The sequence below is a fragment of the Caenorhabditis remanei genome, chromosome II (genome assembly GCF_010183535.1).
Source record: "Caenorhabditis remanei strain PX506 chromosome II, whole genome shotgun sequence".
Classification (NCBI taxonomy): domain Eukaryota; kingdom Metazoa; phylum Nematoda; class Chromadorea; order Rhabditida; family Rhabditidae; genus Caenorhabditis; species Caenorhabditis remanei.
This window is the reverse complement of record NC_071329.1, coordinates 4,667,183-4,692,733: the sequence shown is the minus strand read 5'-3', so window position 1 is coordinate 4,692,733 and position 25,551 is coordinate 4,667,183. Positions and strand designations below refer to the sequence as shown.

At 39.5% G+C, this 25,551-nt stretch overlaps 6 protein-coding genes across 6 annotated transcripts; 4 read left to right on the top strand and 2 right to left on the bottom strand.

Annotated features, from left to right (window-relative positions):
• Positions 1–2,844: 2,844 nt before the first annotated feature.
• Positions 2,845–3,267, bottom strand: GCK72_004544 (uncharacterized protein; the record flags this gene model as incomplete). The annotated part of the gene is made up of 1 exon (XM_053724749.1): positions 2,845–3,267. The coding sequence occupies one exon, from the start codon at positions 3,265–3,267 to the stop codon at positions 2,845–2,847; it is 423 nt and encodes a 140-aa protein (XP_053588943.1).
• A 1,569-nt stretch (positions 3,268–4,836) lies between these two features.
• GCK72_004543 (uncharacterized protein) lies at positions 4,837–5,624 on the bottom strand (the record flags this gene model as incomplete). Its single annotated transcript, XM_053724748.1, has 4 exons — positions 4,837–5,207; positions 5,257–5,367; positions 5,466–5,506; positions 5,551–5,624. The coding sequence occupies 4 exons, from the start codon at positions 5,622–5,624 to the stop codon at positions 4,837–4,839; spliced, it is 597 nt and encodes a 198-aa protein (XP_053588942.1).
• A 432-nt stretch (positions 5,625–6,056) lies between these two features.
• Positions 6,057–10,001, top strand: GCK72_004542 (uncharacterized protein; the record flags this gene model as incomplete). The annotated part of the gene is made up of 8 exons (XM_053724747.1): positions 6,057–6,108; positions 6,252–6,326; positions 6,429–6,479; positions 6,569–6,655; positions 7,321–7,676; positions 7,722–7,916; positions 9,599–9,670; positions 9,726–10,001. 8 exons carry the CDS (start codon positions 6,057–6,059, stop codon positions 9,999–10,001), a joined length of 1,164 nt encoding a protein of 387 aa, XP_053588941.1.
• A 1,132-nt stretch (positions 10,002–11,133) lies between these two features.
• GCK72_004541 (uncharacterized protein) lies at positions 11,134–14,427 on the top strand (the record flags this gene model as incomplete). The annotated part of the gene is made up of 8 exons (XM_053724746.1): positions 11,134–11,185; positions 11,328–11,402; positions 11,447–11,665; positions 11,715–11,813; positions 12,335–12,576; positions 12,735–12,938; positions 13,608–13,679; positions 13,873–14,427. 8 exons carry the CDS (start codon positions 11,134–11,136, stop codon positions 14,425–14,427), a joined length of 1,518 nt encoding a protein of 505 aa, XP_053588940.1.
• A 1,810-nt stretch (positions 14,428–16,237) lies between these two features.
• GCK72_004540 (uncharacterized protein) lies at positions 16,238–20,131 on the top strand (the record flags this gene model as incomplete). The annotated part of the gene is made up of 9 exons (XM_053724745.1): positions 16,238–16,289; positions 16,434–16,508; positions 16,553–16,591; positions 16,681–16,770; positions 16,845–16,943; positions 17,618–17,973; positions 18,025–18,219; positions 19,051–19,116; positions 19,622–20,131. The coding sequence occupies 9 exons, from the start codon at positions 16,238–16,240 to the stop codon at positions 20,129–20,131; spliced, it is 1,482 nt and encodes a 493-aa protein (XP_053588939.1).
• A 717-nt stretch (positions 20,132–20,848) lies between these two features.
• Positions 20,849–23,517, top strand: GCK72_004539 (uncharacterized protein; the record flags this gene model as incomplete). Its single annotated transcript, XM_053724744.1, has 7 exons — positions 20,849–20,900; positions 21,031–21,099; positions 21,199–21,258; positions 21,715–22,058; positions 22,106–22,312; positions 22,917–22,988; positions 23,035–23,517. 7 exons carry the CDS (start codon positions 20,849–20,851, stop codon positions 23,515–23,517), a joined length of 1,287 nt encoding a protein of 428 aa, XP_053588938.1.
• Positions 23,518–25,551: the final 2,034 nt, after the last annotated feature.

Sequence of the window (25,551 nt, the reverse complement as noted above, 5' to 3'; positions counted from 1 at the left end):
CATTAATCTCTGTCTTTTTATATGAAATGCGATGGGAGGAGTAACTATTTCTTTTTGCATTTCGCTCACTGGTATCTTGTTTTTTGGAAAACCGCCCGTCTTACTTAACAAAGAACCGTGCGCCTCACAACGAAGGCGTAAAAAAGTTGATGAAAACGGTCGGATGAATGATGATCTTTGGGAGTGTGCTATCAATTTTTATAGATTTTTTGTAAAAGCTATACATCACAACCTAGAGCTCCATTTTTGTAGTTGACAACTTTTTTGTACGGACACTCCCTTGAGAGTTATGGTCATTTTAAGACGACTGCTCAAAAATCGCACTATTTTGCGCTGATGTCCACTTTGATGGCCCGTAACTTGACAGTGAGTCCCCGTACAAAAAAGTTGTCAACTACAAAAATAAAGCTCTAGGTTTAATCTATAACTCCTACAAAAATTGATAATATGAAATAACTGACTTGTCACTAAAACAGGCAACCTTTTGAGCGGCGGTACTGTAAACTTCCACTTACCAATAAAAAAAAAACAAATGTGACATAAATAATAGAAAAAATTAGAATTTCAGAAAAATCAGAATACGTGGAAGGCGAACTCTCAGTCACGGAGTGTTCTCATAGCCTCGAAAGGAGGCATAAATGAATCTTTCGCAGGATTTTTTTCTCCCTCGCGCGGTAATCGGCCCCGCCCATCTTTCGGACTGCGTATGAAGTTCAGGTCATCTATTGTCTAGTTTTTTCATGAAGATGATAGTATCGCGAACAGGAACATCTTCTTCAAATTCTTAGACACCGGATTTTCTATCTTCTTCAAAAGTATACTTTCTCCTCACTCTCATTTTTTATCTTTAAGGGGTCATCTCCTTGTCGCAATCATCTTGATAACAACTTTCGATTTTTCCTGGTCAGCCGCATGAACTAACTATGAACTGAGAACCTGTTTTTTTGAAAGAAGATATTGGCCCTTTCTCCCGAAAAAAACTTTTTTCGTTTTGTTTTTTCTCTAGCAGTCCCACTTTCCACTTCTTACTCACTTTGAACGTTTCGTCGAAGCTGGTGATTGGATTACATGTCAAATCGAAAGTGACGCGTGAAAGTTTCTAAATAATGTGTTAAAAACCCCTTATACTTTTACCAAATTATACTTAAAACTACTAATTATCAGTTTGAAGCTTGCGAAGACACTTATCAGTGTTTGCGAACAAAATAATTAAGAATACGTGTGTAAAAGGAGAGAAAAGAACAATAAACGAGAAACCGATGAAAAAATGCTGCGCGAAGAAGAACTGTGTGGTATAAGTGTCGATTAAGAACTCTGTTTGCAATAAAGCGCATTTGCCGTGAAAATTCCAATTTTAACGTCGAAAAACAACTAAAAACCTGTTGAAATTTGAAATTTCAGTTGTTAATGCGAACGCGCTCAATTGCTAAACGAGTTCTTAAACGACACAGTTCTTATTCGTGCAGTTCTTAAGCGAAGTAGCACCGAAAAATTAGAAGAAATGAACTCACTCGTTTATTCTCAAAACTCCCATCTAATATATAAACACACAGGGTCTAGGGGTGAGTACTGAAATCGTTTGCGCTCCACTAGACATTGGCGGCAAATTCAAATTTTAATTTTTTTCAATTCGACCTTAAGCATTACGTTTTGATACGCAGCACAGTCTCCCAGACTCCGAGAAAGAACTGCAAGGAAATTTTTGATCTACCCTCATGAAACGAAACATTTGAGAAATTAGTAGGTCTAGAACATTATTTCTATAATTTTTATCGTGAAGCTCAAGGTCAGAAGTAAGAAATTTTCAGTTTTAGAATTATTTTGAGAGCATTATCCATTCATTCAATCCAAAAAATCCTGGTTTTAAATATTTTTTCAGGTCGAAATGGCAATTTTTCTTTTTGATTTCTTAAAAATCTACGGGATTTGTTCATTTCCCAACATTATCCAACGAATGATAGCTCAAATCGTGCTCCGGAGATTTTTTCACATTTCTGTAGGACGGTTTTTTAATTTGCTCACTAGTTTTCGAGAAAATAACAAAAAATTGAAAAAAATTCAGAATTTGATCGATTTCTCGAAAACTAATGAGCAAATTGAGAAATCGTCCTACAGAAATGTTTAAAAATCTCCGGAGCACGATTTGAGCTATCATTCGTTGGAAAATGTTGAGAAATGAGCAAATCCCGTAGATATTTCCAAAATCAAAATGAAAAATTGCTATTTCGACCTGAAAACATATATAAAACCAGGATTTTTTGGATTGAATGAGTGGATAATGCTCTCAAAATAATTCTAAAACTTGAATTTTATCATTCCTGACTTGGAGCTTTACTCTAAAAATCAAAAAAATAAATTTTTGGACCTGCTAATTTCTCAAAATTTTCGTTTCATGAGGGTAGATCAAATATTTCCTTGCAGTTCGTTTTCGGAGGCTGGGAGACTGCGCGCAGCTTAATCGACCACTTCTTGAGCGGATTTATGTCCGTTTTTGCGCATTTTTGGCCAGTTTTTCGGCTGTCTCGTATCTTTTCAAGATCAATTCTATTAAATAAACAAATAAAATTTTTAAGTAAAAAATGTATTTTGAATTTCGCGCTGAAATTTTAGCTGATTTCAGCGGAGCGCGTTTATTTTCACTACTCACCCCTAGATCCTGTGTAAACACCCGTTAGACCATAAAGTTCTAAAAAAGGACTGCTCTGAAATGGGATAGTTTTAAGAAAATCAAACTACTGAACACGCAAGCTGTCTGTCAAAAACAATATAAAAGATCAAATGGATTCATTCCAAGCGAGTAACATTAATATTCAAATAAACAGTTCACAAGTATTTTAAAAAAAATCAATAATTCATCGCTGTCTTGATATTTGACACATTCGACTTCTCCGGAGTCTTGATCTTCGACTTCTCCGGAGCTGCCTCTTTCCCATACTCCGACTTTTTTGGAGTAGTTGCTCCCTTGCTACTGATTCCAGAAGCCGAGTTACTACCAGTGGACACTCCAGTCATCGGTTCCTTCTTCCCAGCTGCCTTCTTCTTTTTGCAATAACAGAACAGAGAGATTCCAATGGCAATGAAAGCTAGGATAGTGATGACTGCCACAATGACCAATGGGAGATTGCTGCTGGCATCCGTAGAGGAATCCGTGATGATTGTGGTTGCAGGAGGAAGTGTAGTAGTTGTTGTAGGGGTTGTAGTGGTTGTGATGCGTCTAGTGATGAGTCTGGTGATGGGTCTCCGGGTTGTAGACGGTGTAGGAGGCATCGCTGTTTTTGGAAGTCACCTACAGGCTTGTGCTGAAATAGAAAATATTATGGACAATCATCCGAAACATGAACAGCTTACAATTTTTGTTCGATTTGCAAAAAATTTTAACGCCGTCAAGGACTTTCTCGTAACAACCATGTCCTCTAAATTTGTTGCACTCATCGATTAATTTATCCGGAAGTCTTGCGCAAGGCATTACTGAAAAATCATAGAAAGCATTGAAAATTTCTAAGACTTGTTTCAGTAACTCACGATTTCCTTTTTTACAAGTATTTTTTAAGTGTTTCACACTGAAATTGTTGATATTTGAAAAGCATTTATTATTTACTGTTCTTACACTTCTGCACTGTCGAAAACTATTGTATAGTACCAAGTCGTCCCCATCTTCTTTTGTTTAGCGTCTAGCAGGAACCCGAAGAAAACTTCACGGAATTCTATCCCAACTGAGGTGAAATTGTTCCTTTTATGCACCCCGTAAGAGTTCAGTAAACTAGGAAGGTGCCGGCACAGGTCGGTCGGCTACTAGAGTTCAGGGCGGTCGGCTTAGGGCGGTTAGGGCGGTCAAATTTTTATAACAGAATGAGGGAACTTTGACTGTTATCGTGATATCGAACGAACCCGATGTCAGTATAAGGCCAGGAGGGGCCGAGAGTGAATATCTTTCCGGGAGGTTACTTAGAGTCAGGACGGTTTGGGCGGTCATGTAGAGTTCAGAACGGTCAGAGGCTTTTGTTGGGGAAATGACATTTTTAATACCGAAAATATGAACGTTCCAGAACTGCCCCTTTTCAGAATCATGGTCTCCAGATTTGTTTCTTAGTGGGGATGGTCTGCCTTGTGAGGTAACTTTGATCTTTTGGCATATTTGATACATCATTAGAAATCTGAAATAAAGCATTGAATGAATCTTGAAACTGAAATTGCTGAATGCTTTTGTGGACCAAAAAACCAGGGTCAGAAGATGAGCTGGAGGAGTATAACTTTGCGTGAACTGACTATATTTCATATTGGTCTGAATCTGAATTTGACTCCGTCAGCCCAACTTCTGACCCAGATTTCTCCGTCCACAGAGGCGTAGGGCAAATTAAGTTCACAGATTCATTTACTATGTAATCTCAGTGTTCTAACGATGTAGCAGTCCACCCCTCTTACAACTGCGCCCCACCGCAAACGATAAAGTTTCGGCGATAGACGCAGAGTTTTTACTCACAAATCTTTACAGTTATTGACCTATTCTCGTGTTTCTCTATCACAAATTACAAAAAATACTTTTTAAAAAATGCGAGAATATGTAAAAAAAACTGTGAAAAGCGCAGTTGTAAGACGGACTGCTATTAGGACAGGTGCCAAAATCTAAATCTTTCCGTTATCAATGGAACTTATTCCTTCCGTGAGTAATTGAGACAGGCAATACAGAATCTGCCAATTCAGTTCTGGCGAAGCTTAGTTCTGACAAGATACTAAAATCTAGAATGGGAAACTTCTGAAGACCGCCTTTTTTAAAGAAATTTATTCAAAACCGGTATTTGTTATAAAACAAGTAAATTTTTATGAATGAAATCAAAATCAATAACTAGTCAATGTTTGATTCTTGGATTTCTTCGCTTTCTTCCCAGTTTTTGACTTCTTCGTAGTGTTTGTTCCAGTCTTCGATTTTCCAGTAGTTGTTCCAGTCATAGCAGTTCCAGATGCCGAAGTCGTTCCGGTAGTTGTTCCAGTCATTGATCCCTTTCCACGTGCTGCTGCCTTCTTCTTGCGACAGTAGAAGAATAGAGCAATACTGACAGCGAGGAGAACAACGGTCGCGACAACTATTCCAATGATCAATGGGAGATGGTTGGAAGTGGTAGTCGGAGTGACAGTCGAGGTTGTTGTAGTTGTAGTAGTGGTAGTGGTGGAAGTTGTTGTCGGTTTTGGTAACCAGTCACAAGCAGGTGCTGAAACTTAAATCGTTTTTCTTTTAGCGATAAAGCAATTTACATTCACTTTCTCCTTCACAGAACTTTTCAACAATTTTGCGAATTTTTGTGTCGCAATCAGAAAAACAGCTTTTACACGCATTGAGGATTTCTTGTGGAGCATCTTTGCAGGATGCATCTGAAAAATAGAATATTGCTTTTGGAATAAAATTGATTATCAGAAGTCACATAGTTGATCTTAATTCTTGAACACTTCAACATTCATTAGTAGCTCACCTTTCTTCTTCTGTCCACATTTATCTTTTAAGTAGTTTTCACTAAACAACAGTATTAGGATTGAATTTTTGAAAAACGTCCTTACACTATATGTGGATCAAATATTGAAGGAATTCCCATTTCTTCTAAGAGCAAGCACGCTGTATTTGATTTGGACATCTAACGTAGTAGTAGAGAATTCACGACAGTTGATATTGTCTCTGTGGTGGTTTTCCTTTTATGCGTTCTCAATCAGTTCAGTAAACTAGGAGGGTACTGTTACAGGCCGGTCGGTTACTAGAGGTTAGAGTGGTCAGTGGCGGGTTAGGACGGTCAAACTTTACAAAAAATTAATAAGTAAAATTTGGCTGTTTGGGAGCTCGAATACGCCCGGTAGTGAGTCAGTATGGGGACAGGACAGACCTGCCAGGAGGTTACTTATAGTCCGGGCGGTCAGGGCGGACGTTTTGCAAGGGTAACAACATTGAGAACCAGAACGGAAAAAGTGAATGAACTTTCCCGTGAAATGGTTCCAATTGAAAAGAAAAAAAAACGACATTTTTTTTTAGAAAATGCATTCTCATTTTGAAAACTTGTTGAAGTTTTCAAGTAATGGCTGAAAAAGGAGAAGATGGTCTCAAAAGTAAGGACGACGAAGAGAAATGTGAGTTCAGCATAAACGGGTATTGAGGAAGGAACAAATTCGCTCTATAAATAACACTTTGAGTAGTTATTGAAGCCCACGCAGACTACACGGATTGTTATCGATAGAGCGAACTTACCAGATCGCTTATTCACATATTATAGCTGTCGTCCCGGTTATCCCGAAAAAGTCTGAAGACAACATTGTGGAGAAAGATGAAAAGAAGATAGGAGAGAAATGTAAGTGCGCTCTAATGCAAAACTTTGAAATTGGGTGCAGGACGTTTCTAAACCGAAACATTCTAAAACGGATATTTTGAGAAAATTCCCCAACACTTTCAGGCGCCGAAAAGAAGGAAAACGCGGCTAGCAGTAAGAAAAAAGAGGAGAAGTGTGAGTTCTGGGATTGTTGCGTATTGGGACGTTTTGAAACCGGACGTTTTGAAATCAATATGGTTTTAAAACGTCTCATAAATTTTCAGCACCGAAATCTGTCGTATCTTGTGAGACAGCGTCGAAAAACGAGAGAAGACTTAATACGAGCATCGAGAAAGGGAATTCAGGACGAAGTAAGTATTGAAACGTTTTAGAACCATCTCGATTTTTTTTTGGTTTAGTGGGTTAGGGGACGTTCTGGAACCGGACATTTCAACACCAATCATTTGGTAACTCTGACATTTGCCGTCTTTCAAACGACTCCGTAGATTCAAAATCTAAAACAAAACTCTGCTAAATCCTTCTGTGATCCGAGTTATAAGCCGTCAAACTTTTCCTTTAGATGAGCGTCTTTTGTGTGACACGCGGTCTGCGGGAAGAGGAAAAGTTTGACGGCGCACAATTCGGCTCATAGAAGGATTTAGCAGAATTTTATTTTAGAATCAGAATCTACGGACTCGAAAGTAACGGGGGGAAAACCTTGAGTCGTTTGAAAAAGGAAACATTGAGGGCTTCCCATGTGGTGAGAACTCAAAAAAATGTTGGCTCAAAATTCGGTAAGTGATTGCTCTGTGGGACCCGAAAACATGACCGAACGCGCATGGGTACAAAACCGCAACCGGCTGACACGGCCGAGAACGAGGTCGCCCACTCGGGGCTGTGATAAATGTGGGTGCTTCTCAATCACAATTTCGATCACAATTTTTTTGCGTTCTCACCTCCTTTAAAACACCTCGCCGTCAATTTAAACAACGATGCTTCAAAATTCACGCCAAATTTCACCCTCTAAAATTTTCAGCCACCAAGATACCATTCCTGCTTGAAATCAGCCCACAGAAGCTAGTTGTCCCACCATCGGAACCTCTCAAAGTCACCGTCAGAAATCCGACTGAAGACACTCAAACCCTTCGTTGTACATTCGATTCCTATTACTTCTTGGTGGATTTCAAAGATGCCAAATCAAGTGGACAACACGGAGTGACACCTGCGGCGGCGTACGGTTGCTATGAGTTGGGACCGGGTGAATCTTGTAGTTTGACAGTAAGAACGACAGATAGAGAAATTGATCAGAGTGTCGACTTGAAAACGTTAATGAATGGCACTTACAATGTCATAAAACCATTTCCACACTTACCAAGGTTGAAGGATCGACGCGTAAGAACCTACGAAAGCATGGATTTTAGTCAAAACGGTTTACAGAACATAATTGACATTGCCTTTTACAATTATGATCGTCCTGAAGGATTTCTAAGATTCCAGTACCGGAAGAAAGAAAAAGGATCGAATGCTAAATGGGTGGTGCGAAGAAAGCAATTGCATTTGACGGATGATATTAGGAAGATGATACGGTTGGAGGAGCAAAAAAGTGTAGAGGAAGAGAAGGGCAAGGAGGAGGTGAGTAAGGTTTACTTTTTTTTGTCAGTCAACTTTAGAGTTGGGGGGAATGCGTTTCTTGTGAAGTATAAGTGAATTCGAGTAGGCGAATATATGTTTTATGCTGACATCTTAAATTGGCGGAGTAGCTTTTCTTTGGGACGGTAGCAAAAAGTGTTCAATAGATGAAATTTGCAGCATAAATTTGTCTATCGAATGGAAAAAACAGGACATTAAAATATTAAAAACTAAACGAGTTACAGTCATCAAGGCTTGTATTCCGCCTTCCGGCAAATGGCCTCAGGGCGGAAGGCGGAATACAGGCTTAAACTGACTGTAACTCGTTTAGTTTTTAAAATATTTGGGTCCTGTTTTTTCCAATCGACAGACAAATTTATGCTGCAAATTTCATCTATTTAACACTTTTTGCTACCGTCCCAAAGAAAAGCTACTCCGCCAATTTAAGGATTTCTTCCGCCAACTCTTCCGCTTATCTCAGCCTGACATTTTCTAGGCAGGAGGCGAAAAAAATCTCAAAATGACCGAAGGCGGAAATCGCAAATCTTTTCAACTTTGGTTTAGAAGGCCGTTTCCATACGTCCCGGAGCATACATTAGCGCTAACTGTGTGTCGAAACGTGTTATGCCATAGTTTCGAAATTCCAAGTCTTGAAATGCCTGGTTTAAAAAAGTCCATTGTTTTTTGTTTCTGACTGAATTATACGGAATTTCAAATTTGGTAACTCCAACTTCCAGATTTTGAATACTTTTTAGCGGTCATCAGCTGACCATAAAGAATGCGACACTTGCACTTTTTATTGTAGAAAATGGTCAACTTGTGAGAAAGAGTGTGAGACGTCCTCTCTGATGGTATCACAATATCGATTGAGTGTATAGCAGAGTTGCGCGGAATTCCGACTCTGACTTCCAACTTCCGGGCTGTTTTTCACTTCCGACTTCCGTTTTCGGATTGTTACTTCCGACTTCCGCCATTCCATAAATTTGGAATTTCCGAAAAGTATATTTTGCAGAAATACAAGGAAAAATGGTCTAAAAGGACAGAAATTAGGCTTTTCTTCAGCCAAAAACTAATTTTCCACTGATTTTCGCGAATTTTATGAACTTTTTCTAGGAGTTTTTGAATCTTTGCGAAAAAATCTACTTCCGACTTCCGACTTCCGGGCGTTTTTTCACTTCCGACTTCCGGCTTCCAACTTCCGTTTTCAAAATTTTACTTCCGACTTCCGACTTCCGTTTTAGAAAAAATCACTTCCGCGCAACTCTGGTGTATAGTTCACAAATAGAGCTTCATTTTTGTAGTTGACAACTTTTTTGTACGAACACATCCTAACGGACACATCGTCAAAGTAATTTCTAGCAATTGTGCCCATTTTTAGTGCTAAAAGATGAGATTTTTGAGATGTTTACATTGACTGCCTGTAACTTCATAGAAAGTGGTCGTACAAAAAAGTTGTCAACTACAAAAATGAAGCTCTATTTGTGATCTGCACACTCCATGAACAATCGATATGGTGATACGATCAGGGAGGCCATCTCACACTCACAAAGTTGACAATTTTCCACTGAAAACTGCAAGTGTCGCAATTTCTATGACCAATACTGTAAACGAACGCAGTTCTCCCAAATCGGAACCGCCCGGATCCCAACTGATACGAATTGGAACCACATATATTGGTTTTTTAGAACGAAACAGCAACCGATCCCAATCCACCGGTATATATGAAGTTTCACAGAATGAAGTGGATTTATTATGCTGTAAGTTATCGATTTGAGTGGAGAGGAGCTATCTATATTCGGAAAAAATTTTCAGACTCAAAGGCACCAAAGCTGGAAAGGAAGTTGGGGTGAACAGTTGATGAACGATGACGATGGAACGCATCGAGTTTTTCCTGTCCGAAGAGATTCAGCTGTTGAGCAATTTTTGAAGGACAAGGAAAACTATAACAAGACACTTGGAACCGAGGAGGACAATATTAATTTCTGGACAAACGTTTTTGTGAAAGAACATATTGGAAAGTACGCAGTCGATAGGAACGAGCGGAAAAAAAAATATTTTGGATCAAAATGTCGGGTTTGGAAAGCATGATTTCACTGCGGAGACATTGGAGGAGTCACTTGAAAAGGCGGAAAAATTCTGGGACGATAGGAAGGAGGAATATCTGAAGGAAATAAATGAATTAGGTGAACAAGAAAGAACGCAGCGAGAGAAAGTGTGCAAGAAAAAGAAGAATAATCGGAAGAAAATAGAAACACAGAAGGCAGAAGACTTGAAGAAGGAACCTGAAAAAAAATTTTTAGAGAGGGAAGAAGAATTGAAGACGGCGTGTGAAATGGTGCAGCCAGTGAAGCAGGTGGAGGAGAAAAAAGTGGAGAAAAGGGAGGAAAAGAAGAAGAAGAAAAAGAATCCGTGCTGCTCGATTTTGTAAACGTTTTTGTATTTGGATGTGAATGAAGGGAATAAATTGGACGCTGAGTTTCATCTACGTCCCTTAAAACACTTAAACGTCCTTTCGCACTCTAATTTTTTTAAAACGTCCTTTCAAAAGTTTAGACGTCCCAAAAAACGTTTAAACGTCCCATAAAATGTTTAGACGTCCCTTGAGATCCCAAAACATAGTTCTGAAGATTTAGACGTCCCAAAAAACATTTAGACGTCCCTTGAACACTTTCAGTGACTTTTAGTGTTGAAGGGACGTCTAAACATTTTTTGGGACGTTTAAATGTTTTTTGGGAAGTCTAATTATTTAAAACCAAATTTTCGGACTTTAAAGGACGTCTCAATATTTAGCCACCGGCGGATGGGTAATATGAAAAAAACAGGAAAAATCACCGTTTTTTACTTAATTTTTGAAAATTTCAGCAGAAGTTTCCAAAATTTTTCCAACTGTTTTTTTTTGAAAGATTTGGACCGAAAACGCCTTAAAATGTTTCGAAAACCACCGAAAAATCCAAAAATTTTGTTCGACCGTGATCATCATTGGAAAGTCTTCCGCGTTCTCTATCTTTATGCGTTCTCGGTCAGTTCAGTAAACTAGGAGGGTGCTGTTACAGGCCGGTCGGTTACTATCAAACTTTACAAAAAGTAATGAGTGAAATTTGCCACCACTATGGAAAAAAGGATGACCTTTCACGTGAAATGTTTAAAAAAAACCGACTGCCCCCTATATTTCTTCAGAAAATGTATTGCCATTTTGAAAACTTGCTGAAGTTCTCAAGTGATGGCTGAACAAGAGGAAGATGGTCTCAAAAGTAAGGACGATGCAGAGAAATGTGAGTTGAGTCTAGCCGGGTATTGAGGAAGGAGCAAATTCGCTCTATAGATAACACTTTTGAGTAGTTCTTGAAGTCCACGCAGACTACACGGATTGTCGATAGAGCGAACTTACCTTACCTGTTATCAAACCTATTGTAGCTGTCGTCCCGGTTATCCCAAAGACATCTGAAGACAACATTGTGGAGAAAGATGAAAAGAAGATAGGAGAGAAATGTAAGTGCGCTCTAATGCAAGAAAAAAGATTTTCACATTTTCAGGCGCCGCCAAGAGCAGTAAGAAGGAAAACGTGGAGAAGTGTGAGTTTTGGAATTTTTGGGTATTGGGACGTTCTGGAACCGGACGTTCTGAAATAACTGTAGATTTTGAAACGCCCCATACATTTTCAGCACCAAAATCTGTCGTTTCTTGTGAGACACCGTCGAAAAACGAGAGAAGACGGAAGAAGAGAATCGAAAAAGGGAATTTAGGAGGACGAAGTGAGCATTGGGACGGTTTAGAATTATTTCGTTTTCAAAACATTTTCAGAGGTCTTCAAAACTGATGGAAATTCCCGAGGGGCCCCGAAGGGACCCCGGAAAGGTAAAGTTAACAAAACGAATAGAAGAGGACAGTCATCGCCAGAACGTAAGTTTTTGGGGACGTTCTGGAACCGGACATTTCGAAACCAGACATTTGACAACTTTGACATTTTTCGTAGTGTCTTGTCTTATTTGCAGCCGACAGTTCCCGGGATCCACTTTCCTATAATACTGAACATTATTTTCGTTTATCTTACAACGGATGTCCTCGAAGTATCCTCTTTCAAACGATTCAAAAATATGACCTCTGGTACTTTCGAGTCCGTAGATTCCGAATCTGAAATAAACTTCTGCTAAATCTTTCTGGAGAGCCGAGTTATGAGCCGTCAAACTTATAAAATGTTTACCCTAACGTATCCCGCTGAAAAGTTTGACTGCTTCTAACTTGGTTTGACGGTTTCTAACTCAAATTTTAATTCAGATTCGGAATCTACGTACTCAAAAGTGCCAGGGGCTAAATTCTTGAGTCGTTTAAAAGAGAACTTCCCTGGTTAAAACAATTTGCAGTCCATTTACACAACGCTGCTTGAAAACTAACGCAAAAACTTCAAACTCTGAAATTTTCAGCCCCCAAAATACCGTTCCTGCTGGAAATCAGCCCAGAGAAGTTAGTTGTTCCACCATTGGAACCTCTCAAAGTCACCGTCAGAAATCCGACTGAAGACACTCAAACCCTTCGTTGTACATTCGATTCCTATTACTTCTTGGTGGATTTCAATGATGCCAAATCAAGTAGACAACAAGGAGTAACCCCTGCGGCGGCATACGGTTGCTATGAGTTGGGACCGGGTGAATCTTGTAGTTTGACAGTAAGAACGACAGATAGAGAAATTGATCAGAGTGTCGACTTGAAAACGTTAAGGGAGGGTACTTATAATGTTAAAAAACCATTTTCACACTTACCAAGGTTGAGGGATCGAAGTGTAAGAATATACAACTTATTGACTTTAGTCAAAACGGCTTACAGAATATCATTGACATTGTCTTTTACAATCATAAGCGTCCTGAAGGATTTCTGAAATTTGAGTACCGCAAGAAAGAAAAACGAACGAATGCTAAATGGGTGGTGCGAAAACAACAATTGCATTTGACGGATGATATTCAGGAGATGATACGGTTGGAGGATGAAAAAAGTAAAGAGAAAGCAAAGGGGAATGAAGGAACACATGAGGTGAGTGAGGTGAACAAAATTTTCTTGAAGGGGGACACCACTATTTTCGAAAAATTGAAGTGCAGACGAGAAGAATTTCTATTGTAATGTACTGTAAAAGTGCACGACGAGGAGCGATTTTCGGCACTTTGAGATCTCACAACTCAGGCTGATTTTCGGATTTCGCACCAAGACGATTTTCTCTTCTCCCTGGCTTCTTGAATCGACTCATATCAAAAAATCTTAAATTTTGGAACAGTGATGTCCCCTCTTCTTTCTGTTTGTCCGTCATTCTCCATGTCCAGAAATTGTGCCTGCCTATTCGTTTTCTCAATTTGATCAAAAACATTTACGTTTTTCGTTTCTGACAGACTTGTACGGACATTAGAATTCCGGAAATTTAGCTTCTAAATATCGAATAATTTTTAGCGGTCTCCAATACGAGTCAGGGTTGAGCGGAATTCAGCCTACCGACATTTTTTTCATTTCGCCTTCCGGTTTCCGGTTTCTGCCGATTTTCTCCATTTTCACCTCCCGCATTCCACTATCCGCCTAAAAATTTCCAATTCTGTCTTCCGCCTTCTGCCATTTTAAAAACCGGATCCCGCTCAACTTTGATACCAATCTGAAATTTTAGTTAAAGTTTAGTTAAATCTAAGTTACATTCAAAACGTATCCATTAATTTTCAGAACGAAACAGCAACCGATCCCAATCCACCGGAAAATATGAAGTTTTACAGAATGAAATGGCTTCACAATGCTGTAAGTTATCGATTTGAGTGAGGTGGAGCTATTCGCGCGACACGCGTCTTACAACCACGCTCTATTCGAAACGGAAGAAAATTGTGTGCGAAATTGAGAAACTTAGAGAAAAAAAGAGACATTTTCAAGGGCATATCGGTGGAACGCAGTTGTTAGAAGTGTTCTGAACAAATATATTCATCGAATTTTTCAGACTCAAAGCCACCAAAAATGGAGAGCAAGTTGGGGTGAACAGTTGAGGAACGATGACGATGGAACGCATCGAGTTTTTTCTGTCCAACCAGATTTTGTTGTTGACCAATTTGTGCGGAACAATGAAAATTACAACCAAACACTTGGAACCGAGAAAGACAATCTTGCTTTCTGGAAACGCATTTTTGTAACACGGAATATTAGAAATTATGAGTGTAAAATAGCGATTTTGGATCGAAATGCTGGGTTTGGAAAGCATGATTTCACTGCGGAGACGTTGGAGGAGTCACTTGAGAAGGCTGAGAAGTTTTTGGAAGATCAGAGGAAAGAAGATAGTAAGAATTATAATTTACACATTGAACAAGTAAGAATGGAGCGCGAGATAGAGCAGAAGAATAAGAAGGAGAAAGAAGATTTAGAGAAGGAAGAAGAATTTAAGAAGGAACTTGAAATGGTGCAGCCAGTGAAGCAGAAGGAAGAGAAGAAAGTGGAGAAAAAAGAAGAGAATAAGGAGGAACAGAAGAAGAAGAAGAATCCGTGCTGCTCAATTTTGTAAACTTTTTTGTATTTGGTTGTGAATGAATTGAATGAATTGGGGGCTGGATTTTTTATCTACTTTTGAACTTGGAGAAAGTTTTGCTTCGATTTTTTTGAAAATCTTTGGCCAAACTTTATTTTTTTCACAGCAATTGTTCATTTCGGAACATTCGGAAACTCGACTTTTCAAATGCTTTATTGTCAAAATCAGGCTCCGCGACAATTCACAACTGCGACACTTCGCAGCTGTTCATTTCGCAACTGCGACATTTCGTAACTACGACAATTTGCGAAACATCATAGTTGCGAAGTGTCGCAGTTGCGAAATGACTAGTGGCGAAATGCCGCAGTTGCGAAGTGTCGTAGTTGCGAAACTTACGTGAGTTGCGGAATGTCGCGGTTGCGAAATGTCGCAGTTTTGAATGGTCGCGGAGCCCGAAATCAATGAATATGCAGCAAAAACTAAAAATTTTGTTAATTTTGACACAGATTTGACATTTTGGCACTGTTCATGTTGATTTTGCAGCAATTTCTTTTGATTTCGAAAAAAATATTTTTTATCAACACCAAAATATTTCTGAAAATTTCGCAACCAAAGTTTTTCCGAAAAAATTTCTCGGAAATAGGAAATTTGGGGATCATTCAAGTATGGCCCCCACGCTAATTGAAGCATCGCCCCCAAAATCAACCTTAGAAGAGCCCCCCCCCCCCCCCACTTGTTAAACTGGGGTGGGGGAGTATTCTTGATAAAATCAATTTTCGGACTTCAAGGGACGTCTTAATATTTAATGGGACGTCTAAACGTTTTTTGGGACGTGTAAATGTTTTTTGGGACGTTTAAACATTTTTGAACATATTTGGGATCCGAAAGGACGTTTAAATGTTTCAAAGGACGTCTAAATGTTTCAAAGGACGTCTAAATGTTTTTTGGGACGTTCAAATTTTTAAAGGACATCTAAACTGGAATAGAGCCCTACTTTTGAACTAGAGGTCGCAGTGGACAATCGACAGGATCTATATCATGGCTGTGCAAAATTTTTTTATTCGAAAACTTCGTACCGAAAGAATCGAAAAAACAATTTCGAAAGATTTTGACCTCAAAAACCGGAAATTTCGAAAAAAAAAGTTCAAGAAAACTGTGTGAAAAATGAGTTGATGTTCGGCCGGGGGTCGCGGGGTGGGTCTCGTTGCGGAATTTCGATTTACAGCGGCTCTCTACAGTACTTTAGACATCAAAAAGTTTTATACTACGGTAGTCGCGTCGAGACCCACTCCGCGACCCCGGGCCGAACTTTGAGCGAGTGGTCAGCCACCGGCGAATGGGTAATATGAAAAAAACAGGAAAAATCACTATTTTTTAAATTTAATTTTTGAAAATTTCAGCAGAAATTTCCCAATTTTTTCCAACGGTTTTTTTTGAGAAGTTTGGACCGAAAACGCCTTAAAATGTTTCGAAAACCACCGAAAAATCGAAAAAATGTTTCGAAACATTTCGAAGGTCGAAAACTGGAAACCGTGAAAGTTAAAACGTTTTAGTTGCATAATACTTTTCGACTTAGTTATATTATGAAAAATAATTTTTTATGCGTTCTCAATCAGTTCAGTAAACTAGGAGGGTGCTGTTACAGGCCGGTCGGTTAGTAGAGGTTAGAGCGGTCAGTGGCGGGTTAGGACGGGGAAACTTGACAAAAAAATAATGAGTGAAATTTGACTCCACAATAAAAAAAAGATTGACCTTTCACGTGAAATGTTTTAAAAAAAACGACTGCCCCCTATATTTCCTCAGAAAATGTATTGCCATTTTGAAAACTTGTTGAAGTTCTCAAGAAATGGCTGAAAAAGAGGAAGATGGTCCCAAAAGTAAGGACAATGCAGAGAAATGTGAGTTGAGTCTAGCCGGGTATTGAGGAAGGAGCAAATTCGCTCTATAGATAACACTTTTGAGTAGTTATTGAAGTCCACGCAGACTACACGGATTGTTATCGATATAGCGAACTTACCAGATCGCTTATTCACATATTATAGCTGTCGTCCCGGTTATCCCAAAGACATCTGAAGACAACATTGTGGAGAAAGATGAAAAGAAGATAGAAGAGAAATGTAAGTGCGCTCTAATGCAAAAAAAGAGATTTTCAAATTTTCAGGCGCCGCCAAGAGCAGTAAGAAGGAAAACGTGGAGAAGTGTGAGTTTTGGAATTTTTGGGTATTGGGACGTTCTGGAACCGGACGTTTTGAAATCAATATGGTTTTAAAACGTCCCATACATTTTCAGCACCTAAATCTGTCGTTTCTTGTGAGACACCGTCAAAAAACGAGAGAAGACTTAGGAAGAGAATTGAGAAAGGGAATTTAGGAGGACGAAGTGAGTATTGGGACATTTTAGAACCATCTCGGTTTTAAAACAGCTGGTAATGAAACGTCTGAAACTATTTTCAGAGGTCGCAAAAGTTAATGGAAATTCCCGAGGGGGCCCGAAGGGACCAAGGAAAGGTAAAGAAAAAAAAACGAATAGAAGAGGAGAGTCATCGCCAGAACGTAAGTTTTTGGAGATGTTCTGGAACTGGACATTTCGAAACTAGATATTTGGCAACTTTGACGTTTTGTGTTGTGGCGTGTCATGCTTAGCAGCCGACAGATCCCGGGGCTTCGCGCTCCACTTTGCTATAATGCAGAAAATTATTTCCGTTTATCTTACAAGGGAAGTCCTCGAAGTCTCCTTCTTTCAAACGACTCAAAAATTGCGCCCTGGTACTTTCGAGTGCGTACATTCCTAATCTGAAATAAAATTCTGCTTAATCCTTCTGTGAACCGAGCTATGAGCCGGCAAACTTTTCCGTTAGTTTATACTTTTTGTGTGACACGCGGTCTATCCCACAGTTTTTGAACCTTCGGTGGTGTTAGTAGTCTATAAAAACTTAGGAAAAGTTTGATGGCTAATAACTCGGCGCACAGAAGGATTTAACAACATTTTATTTCAGATTCGGGATCTACGCTCTCGAAAGTACCAGTTGCTAAATTCTCGAGTCATTTGAATGAGGGAATTTCGAGAAATGCCCTTGAAAAATGTCTTTCTTTCTCTGAGTCTCTCAATTTTACACACAATTTTCTTCAGTTTCGGTAGAGCGCGCTTGTAAGAAACGTGCCGTGCTAATAGTACTGCCTGAAAATTTAGACCCCTCTGCGAAATCCTCAACTTCTAAAATTTTCAGCCACCAAGGCATCATTCCTGCTCGAAATCAGCCCTGAGAAACTAGTTTTTCCATATCCGGAACCTCTCGAAGTCACCGTCAAGAATCCGACTGAAGACACTCAAACCCTTCGTTGTACATTCGATTCCTACTATTTCTTGGTGGATTTCAAAGATGCCAAATCAAGTGGACAACACGGAGTGACCCCTGCGGCGGCGTACGGTTGCTATGAGTTGGGACCGGGGGAATCTTGTAGTATGACGATCAGAATGACGGATAGAGAAATTGATCAGAGTGTCCAATTGGAAACGTTGCAAAAGGGTACTTATGACGTTAAAAAACCATTCGCACACTTGCCAAGGTTGAGGGATCAAAGCGTAAGAACATACACCTAGAAAATCATGGATTTTAGTCAAAACGGTTTACAGAACATCATTGACATTGCCTTTTACAATTATGATCGTCCTGAAGGATTTCTGAAATTCCAGTACCGGAAGAAAGAGAAACAATCGAATGCTAAATGGGTGGCGCGAACAAAACGATTGCATTTGACGGATGATATCAAGGAAATTATGCGGTTGGAGGATGAAAAAGCTAAAGAGAAAGAAAAGGACAAGGAGGAGGTGAGTAAGGACATTTCGCAACTACAACGTTTCGCAGCCATAAAATTAACAGTAGTGTGGCCTAGTTTTGTCAAAAAAGGGTCAGATAACTTTTTCTTCTATTTAATTGTTTTTGAATATGTTCCCAGTCCCTTTTTAACTGACCCAAATACGTAAATGCGGCATGGTTGCGAAACGTCGTAGTTGCAAAACATCGTAGTTACGAAGCTGTAACTCTTCAACGCTGTAACACACCTTATCGATCCTACTCTGATCGCCTCTCCCAACTTGACCTATTTTCTACGCGCCACTGTAGGCTCAAAGCGCAACCACTTCTCTTATACAATTTCATAATCGGCGCCTCATATTTTCCTAGTCTTGAGACCCATGTCAGGTTAAGCTCCTCCCCCCGTGTCTCTTATCTGTGTAAATCCTAATTGCTCTAATTTTTTCTCAACTGTAATACCTATTTGGAACGCCTTAACTATTGATGTCCCTCATTTCTTTGGCCATCGGAATTCAAGTATCTTCTTGTGAATAATATTGTACGATTCTGAGTACTGATTCTTTTATTGTCCCTCCCCTCCTTGCCCAACACCTACTTTATAATTATCCTTTTTTCCCGGTTTCACTTTCTCAGGTTTAGTCTCGTGAGGGACTCCAGATTTTGAATGCGTTTTAACGGACTTCAATTTCCGGTGCTGCCAGGACTCTCTAAAATAGAACCGATACGGGCGGTTCTTATAAGGAGGCAGTCTTGTACCGAATCCATAGTGGGCACTTCTGATTGTTGACAGCACCCCATATGTCTCGTCTCCACAACATCTTCGAAACCAGTACTTCAATTTTCAGAACGAAACCGATCCCAATCCACCGGAATATATGAAGTTTTACAGAATGAAGTGGCTTTATAAGGCTGTAAGTTGTCGACTTTAGAGGGGGGGGGGGGGGCAAAGTAAGCTATACAGTTCGGCCTTTTGCAGTTGAAAATAACCAACTTTGAGAGGGTGTTACGGTATCACTGATTGTCCCACAAAGTAAATGATGTATAAACCATGCAGAACAAAGGTAGAGCTCTATTTTTGTAATTGACAACTTTTTTGTACGGACACTTCCTAGAGAGTTATGCTCATTTTGAGGGGACAGCTTAAAAATCGCACAATTTTGCAATGAAATGAGACGATTTGAAGGAGAAATTACTTTATCGATAGGTAACTTGCTAGGGAGTATTCGTACAAATAGTTGCCATTTATAAAAATGAATCTCTAGATTTGCTTTGTCTGGTTTATACATGTCTTACTTTGAAGGACAATTAGTATTACCATGACACCCTCTCGAAGTTGGTCATTTTCAACTGAAAAAAGTCAAGTTGTATATCTTACTGCACGGTACTGTATAATATATTCATTCATAAAATTTTTAGACTCAACGCCACCAAAAATGGAGAGCAAGTTGGGGTGAAAAGTTGAGGAACGATGACGATGGAACGCATCGAGTTTTTTCTGTCCAACCAGATTTTGTTGTCGACCAATTTTTGATGGACAAGGAGAACTATAACAAGACACTTGGAACCGAGGAGGACAATGCTGCATTCTGGGGACGCATTCTTCTGAAAGAAAATATTGAAAATCATTATAGGTTTAAAAAAACACTTTTGGATCGAAATGTCGGGTTTGGAAAGCATGATTTCACTGCGGAGACATTGGAGGAGTCACTTGAGAAAGCTGAACAATTTTTGGAGGATCAGAGAAAGGAAAATCTGAAGAATTACGATTTACACATTGAGCAAGTAAGAATGGAGCCCGAGAAAGAGAAGGGACCTGAAATGGAGCAGCCAGTGAAGCAGGAGGAGGAGAAAACAGTAGAGAAAAAAGAAGAGAATAAGGAGGAAAAAAAGAAGAAGAAGAAGAATCCGTGCTGCTCAATTTGCTGAAATCATTTTTGTACTTGGATGTGAATGAATTGAATGAATTGGGGGCTGGATGTTACCTACTTTTGAACTTGAAAAAAATCGATTTTTTCTAACTAGGGAAGTGTGCGCGGTCGCAGTTGGCTTAGGATATTACATATATCATTGGAAACTTTTGTTTCAAAACGTCTCGGAGGTCGAAAAATAGAAACCGGGAAAGTTGCGAAGTGTCCTAGTTGCACAATGGCAAAACGGCATTGTTGAGAAGCAACATTTGAAATGGCGGAAGGCGAAAAGCGGAATAAAACACTTTTGGGCGGAAAGCGCGAGGCGGAATTCTGCTCAACCCCAATGCGGACTAATTTTTATGACCTGGCTCCAAGAAACATTCTGTTTCCCAAAAATTCTGAGTCCACCGATATAATCCAGCCATATTTTTGAAATACCGGTGAAATTGTCTTTTTTCTGGCATTGAAGAGGCGCTGCGGTTGCGTCGCGTACAAAAATGACAGAGCATTCGCGTTGACTTGGTGCCAAAAGCTTACCGTAACCCCAGCGGGCGCGTTTGTTAGTTAAACATTCAGTGAAAAAAGGCGCTTTAAAACTGTCTCGGTTTCACGCCAACCAGAACGGAAAAAAGTAATTGACCTTGCACGTGGATTGGTTCCAATAGAAAAGAAAAAACCCATTTCCTCCAGAAAATTTATTCCCACATCGAAAAGGGATAAAAACTCTTGAACAATGTCAGAAAAGTCGAAAGGCGATCTCAAAAGCAAGGGCATTGCAGAGAAATGTGAGTTGGGGCTAGCCGAGTATCGGGGGAAGGAGCAAGTGCGCTCCATTGATAACCATGTTGTGCAGTCCACGTGAACTAAACGACTTGTTGTCAATAGAGCATATTATCAAATTCCCGATAATTCCAGCAGCCCCGAATTCCCCAAAGACGTCTGAAGAGACCGACGAGAAGGATGGAAAGAAGATAGGAGAGAAATGTAAGTGCGCTCTAAGGCTAACATTTTGAGAATGGTTTGTTCGGGACTTTTCGAAACCGAGACGTTTAGCAACTGGAACCATCCAAACTTTATTTTCAGCCGCTATAAAATCTGTCAAACCAACTGAGACCTCGAGCAGTAACAAAGGAGCGGAGAAGTGTGAGTTTAGCGATTAGTGGGTATTGGGACGTTCTGGAACCGGATGTTTTGAAACTAAACGTTTGGAAACTACGGCGTTCTAAAACTGCTATACTTTATGCCACTACTGCATGGGTGAACTTATAGTGAAGTGCCCTAGGACGCATGGGGTGCGAGGCGTAAGATCTGCAACGAAACGATTTAAACTATTTTTTCCGAGTCGCGTTGCGTGCGCGTCGCGGTTTTAATTGAAGGAAACGGCAAAGATACGTCAAATTTGAACTTCGCGCCCAGCCAAGTCTTTTTTGGCACCGTTGTGCAACGGAGCGCGTTTCCGCCACGCACTGCTGTGAAGGCGTCAAGCTTAACAGCCGCCATTGTCCGAGTTCCGCGTGACAGTATACTGTAGTGGTGAAATTTCGCCAAGTGTCTGAATAGAATTGCTATTTTATCTCTGAAAATTTCAAACATTTTCAGCCACCCTTCCCGACGCACCATTTTTGCTGAAAATCAGCCCAGAAAAGTTAGTTGTTCCACCATCGGAACCTCTCAAAATCACCATCAAGAATCCGACTGAAGACACTCAAACCCTTCGTTGTCAATTCGATTCCTATTACTACTTGGTGGATTTCAAAGATGCCAAATCAAGTGGACAACACGGAGTGACCCCTGCGGCGGCGTACGGTTGCTATGAGTTGGGACCGGGGGAATCTTGTAGTATGACTATCAGAACGACAGATAGAATTAAAGACATGGATTCAATAAACATTTATGATTGTAAAAGAAATGCCGAGAAGCGACGTAGATTGAAGTATCCAAAGGTAGTCACAGACCAAAACAAGCCCAGGAATTAAAATGATTACTACAGAAACCAATCGACATTGCCTATTACAATTATGACCGTCCTGAGGGATTTCTGAAAATCAAGCATCAGAAGAAAGGCATGGAAACTGAGACTAAATGGGCGGTACGAGAAGAGCAGCTGTGTTTTACGGATGATATCGACCAGAAGATAGATCTGAGGGTGGAGGAAATAAACAAAAGAAGAAGTGCGAAAAGAAATAGAGAACCGGTGGTGAGTGAGGGATCAGAATATTTCTGAAAATGAGCTCCGCTGCCCACAGTACCGTGCAGTAAGATATAAAATTTGTGATTTTTCAGTTGGAAATGTCTAACTTTGATAGGGTGTTACCGTATCACTGATAGACCCATAAAGTAAATTATGTATAAACCATAGAGAACTAAGGGAGAGCTTCATTTTTATAGCTGACAACTTTTTTGTACGGACACCCTATAGGGAGTTACATATCGCCAAAGTAAGCACACCCTCAAATCGTCCCATTTCTGTGAAAAATAGAGTGATTTTTGAGCTATCGTCTTGAAATGAGCATAACTCTCTAGGATGAGTTCGGACAAAAAAGTTGTTTTGTACAAAAATGGAGTTCCACTCTTGGTCTGTTCGATTCTGTAAAAATTCACTTTGTGGGACAGTTAGTTTTACCATGACACACTTTCAAAGTTGGGCATTTTCAACTGAAAAAGGAAAAATATGTTATACTTTTGGCCGGTACTGTGCATCTGCGATCCACCGAAATTATCTTGAGAAATTTCGTTTTCTCTACGACTCTTCATTTTCCACGCTATTTTTTGATAATCTTCAAAAATCTCCTCTATTTCAGAACAGAATAAAAATCGATCCCGAGTTATCTGATCTTATGAAGTTTTATAGAATGAAGTCGGCTCATAAAGCTGTAAGTTATGGGCGCAGCTATATTCTATAATCATCGAAATTTTCAGACTCGAACCCACCAAAAATGGAGAGAGGTCTGGGGTGAGACCTTGGTGAACAATGACAATGGAACACATCGAGTTTTTGAACCAGAATCAGATGTTAGAGAGTTTGTTCAGAACAAGGAGAACTATAACAAGACACTTGGAAGCGAGGCGGACAATATTGTGTTTTGGGAGAAAGTTTTTGCGAAAGAATATAGGCGTGACCCAAGAAACCCGAATGAAAAAGAAGAAAAAAAGGATGTTAGAAGGGAGAAGATGGAGACGAGACACCGAGTTTTGAGTCGGAATTCCGGGTTTGCGAAGTTCCTTTTTACTTCGGGAACCTTGGAGGAGGCGACTGAGAAGGCTGAGAAATTCTTGATGGATCAGAAGGAGGAAGATTGGAGGATTGAGAATCAAAGGATGGAACAGTTAAGAATCCAACGGATGGAAGAGGAAAAAAAGGAGAAGGAGAAAAAAAAGAAACCGTGTTGCTCGATTATGTAAACTTATTTTTAATTTACTTGGATGAATGGGATGTTGGATTTTTTTTTCAATTTTTTCGAGGTACAATTGAAAGTTAGCGTTAGAAATCAGGGATTTGCAAGCCAAGACACTTCGAAACCATTAAATGTAGAAACCAGACGTTTTGAAACCGTTGCTAAACGTCCAGGTTTCAAATGACTCGTTTTGAAAAGTGATCAACCGGCATGTTTCGAAACTGGGTTATCTTTTCGGTTTTCTCCAATCATCCTTTCCAGTTTTTTTAAACCATAAATGAAAAAGATTGAAAACTCTGGAAAGCCCCTTGCTGTGACTCACATTCTCTTTTTCTATGATGTTCCCATAGAACAGTCCACGCCCATTTCTGATGTTTGGTTGTCTAAAATCATTCTGGTATTCATCCGCTCAGATTTCGAAATTCGTTTCTCTGCGTCTCTCCAATTCTCAATTTTATTGATTTTTATCGAGTCTTGGTATCTATGTTACTTACTAGAAAATCATAAGCACTTGTTTCTCTAGTATCTCTGCGTGTCTGGTTTCTAACTTGGTCTGGTTTAGCATGCAACTTCCTTTTTTCAATCATACAACTGCTGCGGAGTTCGAAATTTCTCAGTAGTTTTTTTGTTTCTTTATGTTGTTTGATTTTTCAAAAACTTTTTGAAATATGAACGTATTTTGCATTTCTATCACATTTTCAAGCGGCTTATTCCATATAGAAAAAAATGTTTTCTTTGGTTGCAATTCTTTCTTTTCATCGACTATGCTTCCGTTCCATTCCTCTTTTTGATGTTTTTCCCTTATATAATTATAAAATTGTTTTACAGTTTGGTAATAATCATAAAAAGAATCCCATATTACAAATTAGACTAATTTCTAAGGGCAAGCAAATTTGCAAACTCGCAATGATCATGACTTACGTCTCGCATCCCTGTGCAAAAAAAATAATGCTGAATTTGCAAATTTTGCAAATTTTGACACATGTGTGACGTTTTGGCGGCACCGTTCACATTGGTTTTGCAGCAATTTCTTCCGATCCCGCACAGAATTTCTTTTTGAGATTTCGGAAATTCCGCAATCAAAGTTTTTCCAAAAAGTTTTGAAATCGGAATTTTCGAAAAGTTCCGAAAATTCGGAAACTTTCCGTCGCTTTCGAAAAAACATCAGAGCGTCTGCATGCACCTATTCATAGTAATCAGGAGTATCCCGAAAATTCGCATTGACTTGGTGCCAAAAGGCTACCGTAACCCTGAGAGAAAAACGATCAAAGACTGTCCACCGACATATTGAATTCCTCTAGTGTCAAAAAAACTAGGTGCTCAATAGACGTCAATTTTCACGCCTGAGACGTTTTGCAACGTTGAAAACCAAAACGGTATAAAGTAATTGACCTTGCACGTGAAATGTTTCCAATAGAAAAGAAAAAAACCACTGCTCTACATATTTCCTCCAGAAAATTTATTCACACATCGAAAAGTGATAAAAACTCTTGAACGATGTCAAAAAAGCCAAAAGGCAATCTCAAAAGCAAGGGCATTGCAGACAAATGTGAGTTGGGGCTTGCCGAGTATCGGGGGAAAGGAGCAAATGCGCTCCATTGATAACTATGTTGTGTAGTCCACGTAAACTACACGACTTGTTGTCAATAGAGCACATTATCAAAATCCCAATAAGGAGCACAGACATCTGGCCTAGAAAACTCCAACTCGGCTATTTCAATTTTTAATACATTACGAGAGTAAGCATCTTCGATTTCAGGTGTTTCGCTTCATTTTCTTCGTTTTTTTCGTAAATAATGAAGAATACCTTTATTTAGATAAATTTTTTGCAATATAATTTCAAACAAGTCATTCCACCGCCGACAACATCGACATAAGGAAATCAGCTATAGAGGGCTAGTATTTTGATTTGTAGAAGCCCAGATGAAAATCTCGTTAGTTGGAAACATTTCAAGATGATCGATGAATATATAGTGGTCATTCCAGAACAAAAAGCTCCTTTCACGCTTTTCCCTTCTTAAAGAGACGGCTAAAACTTTTT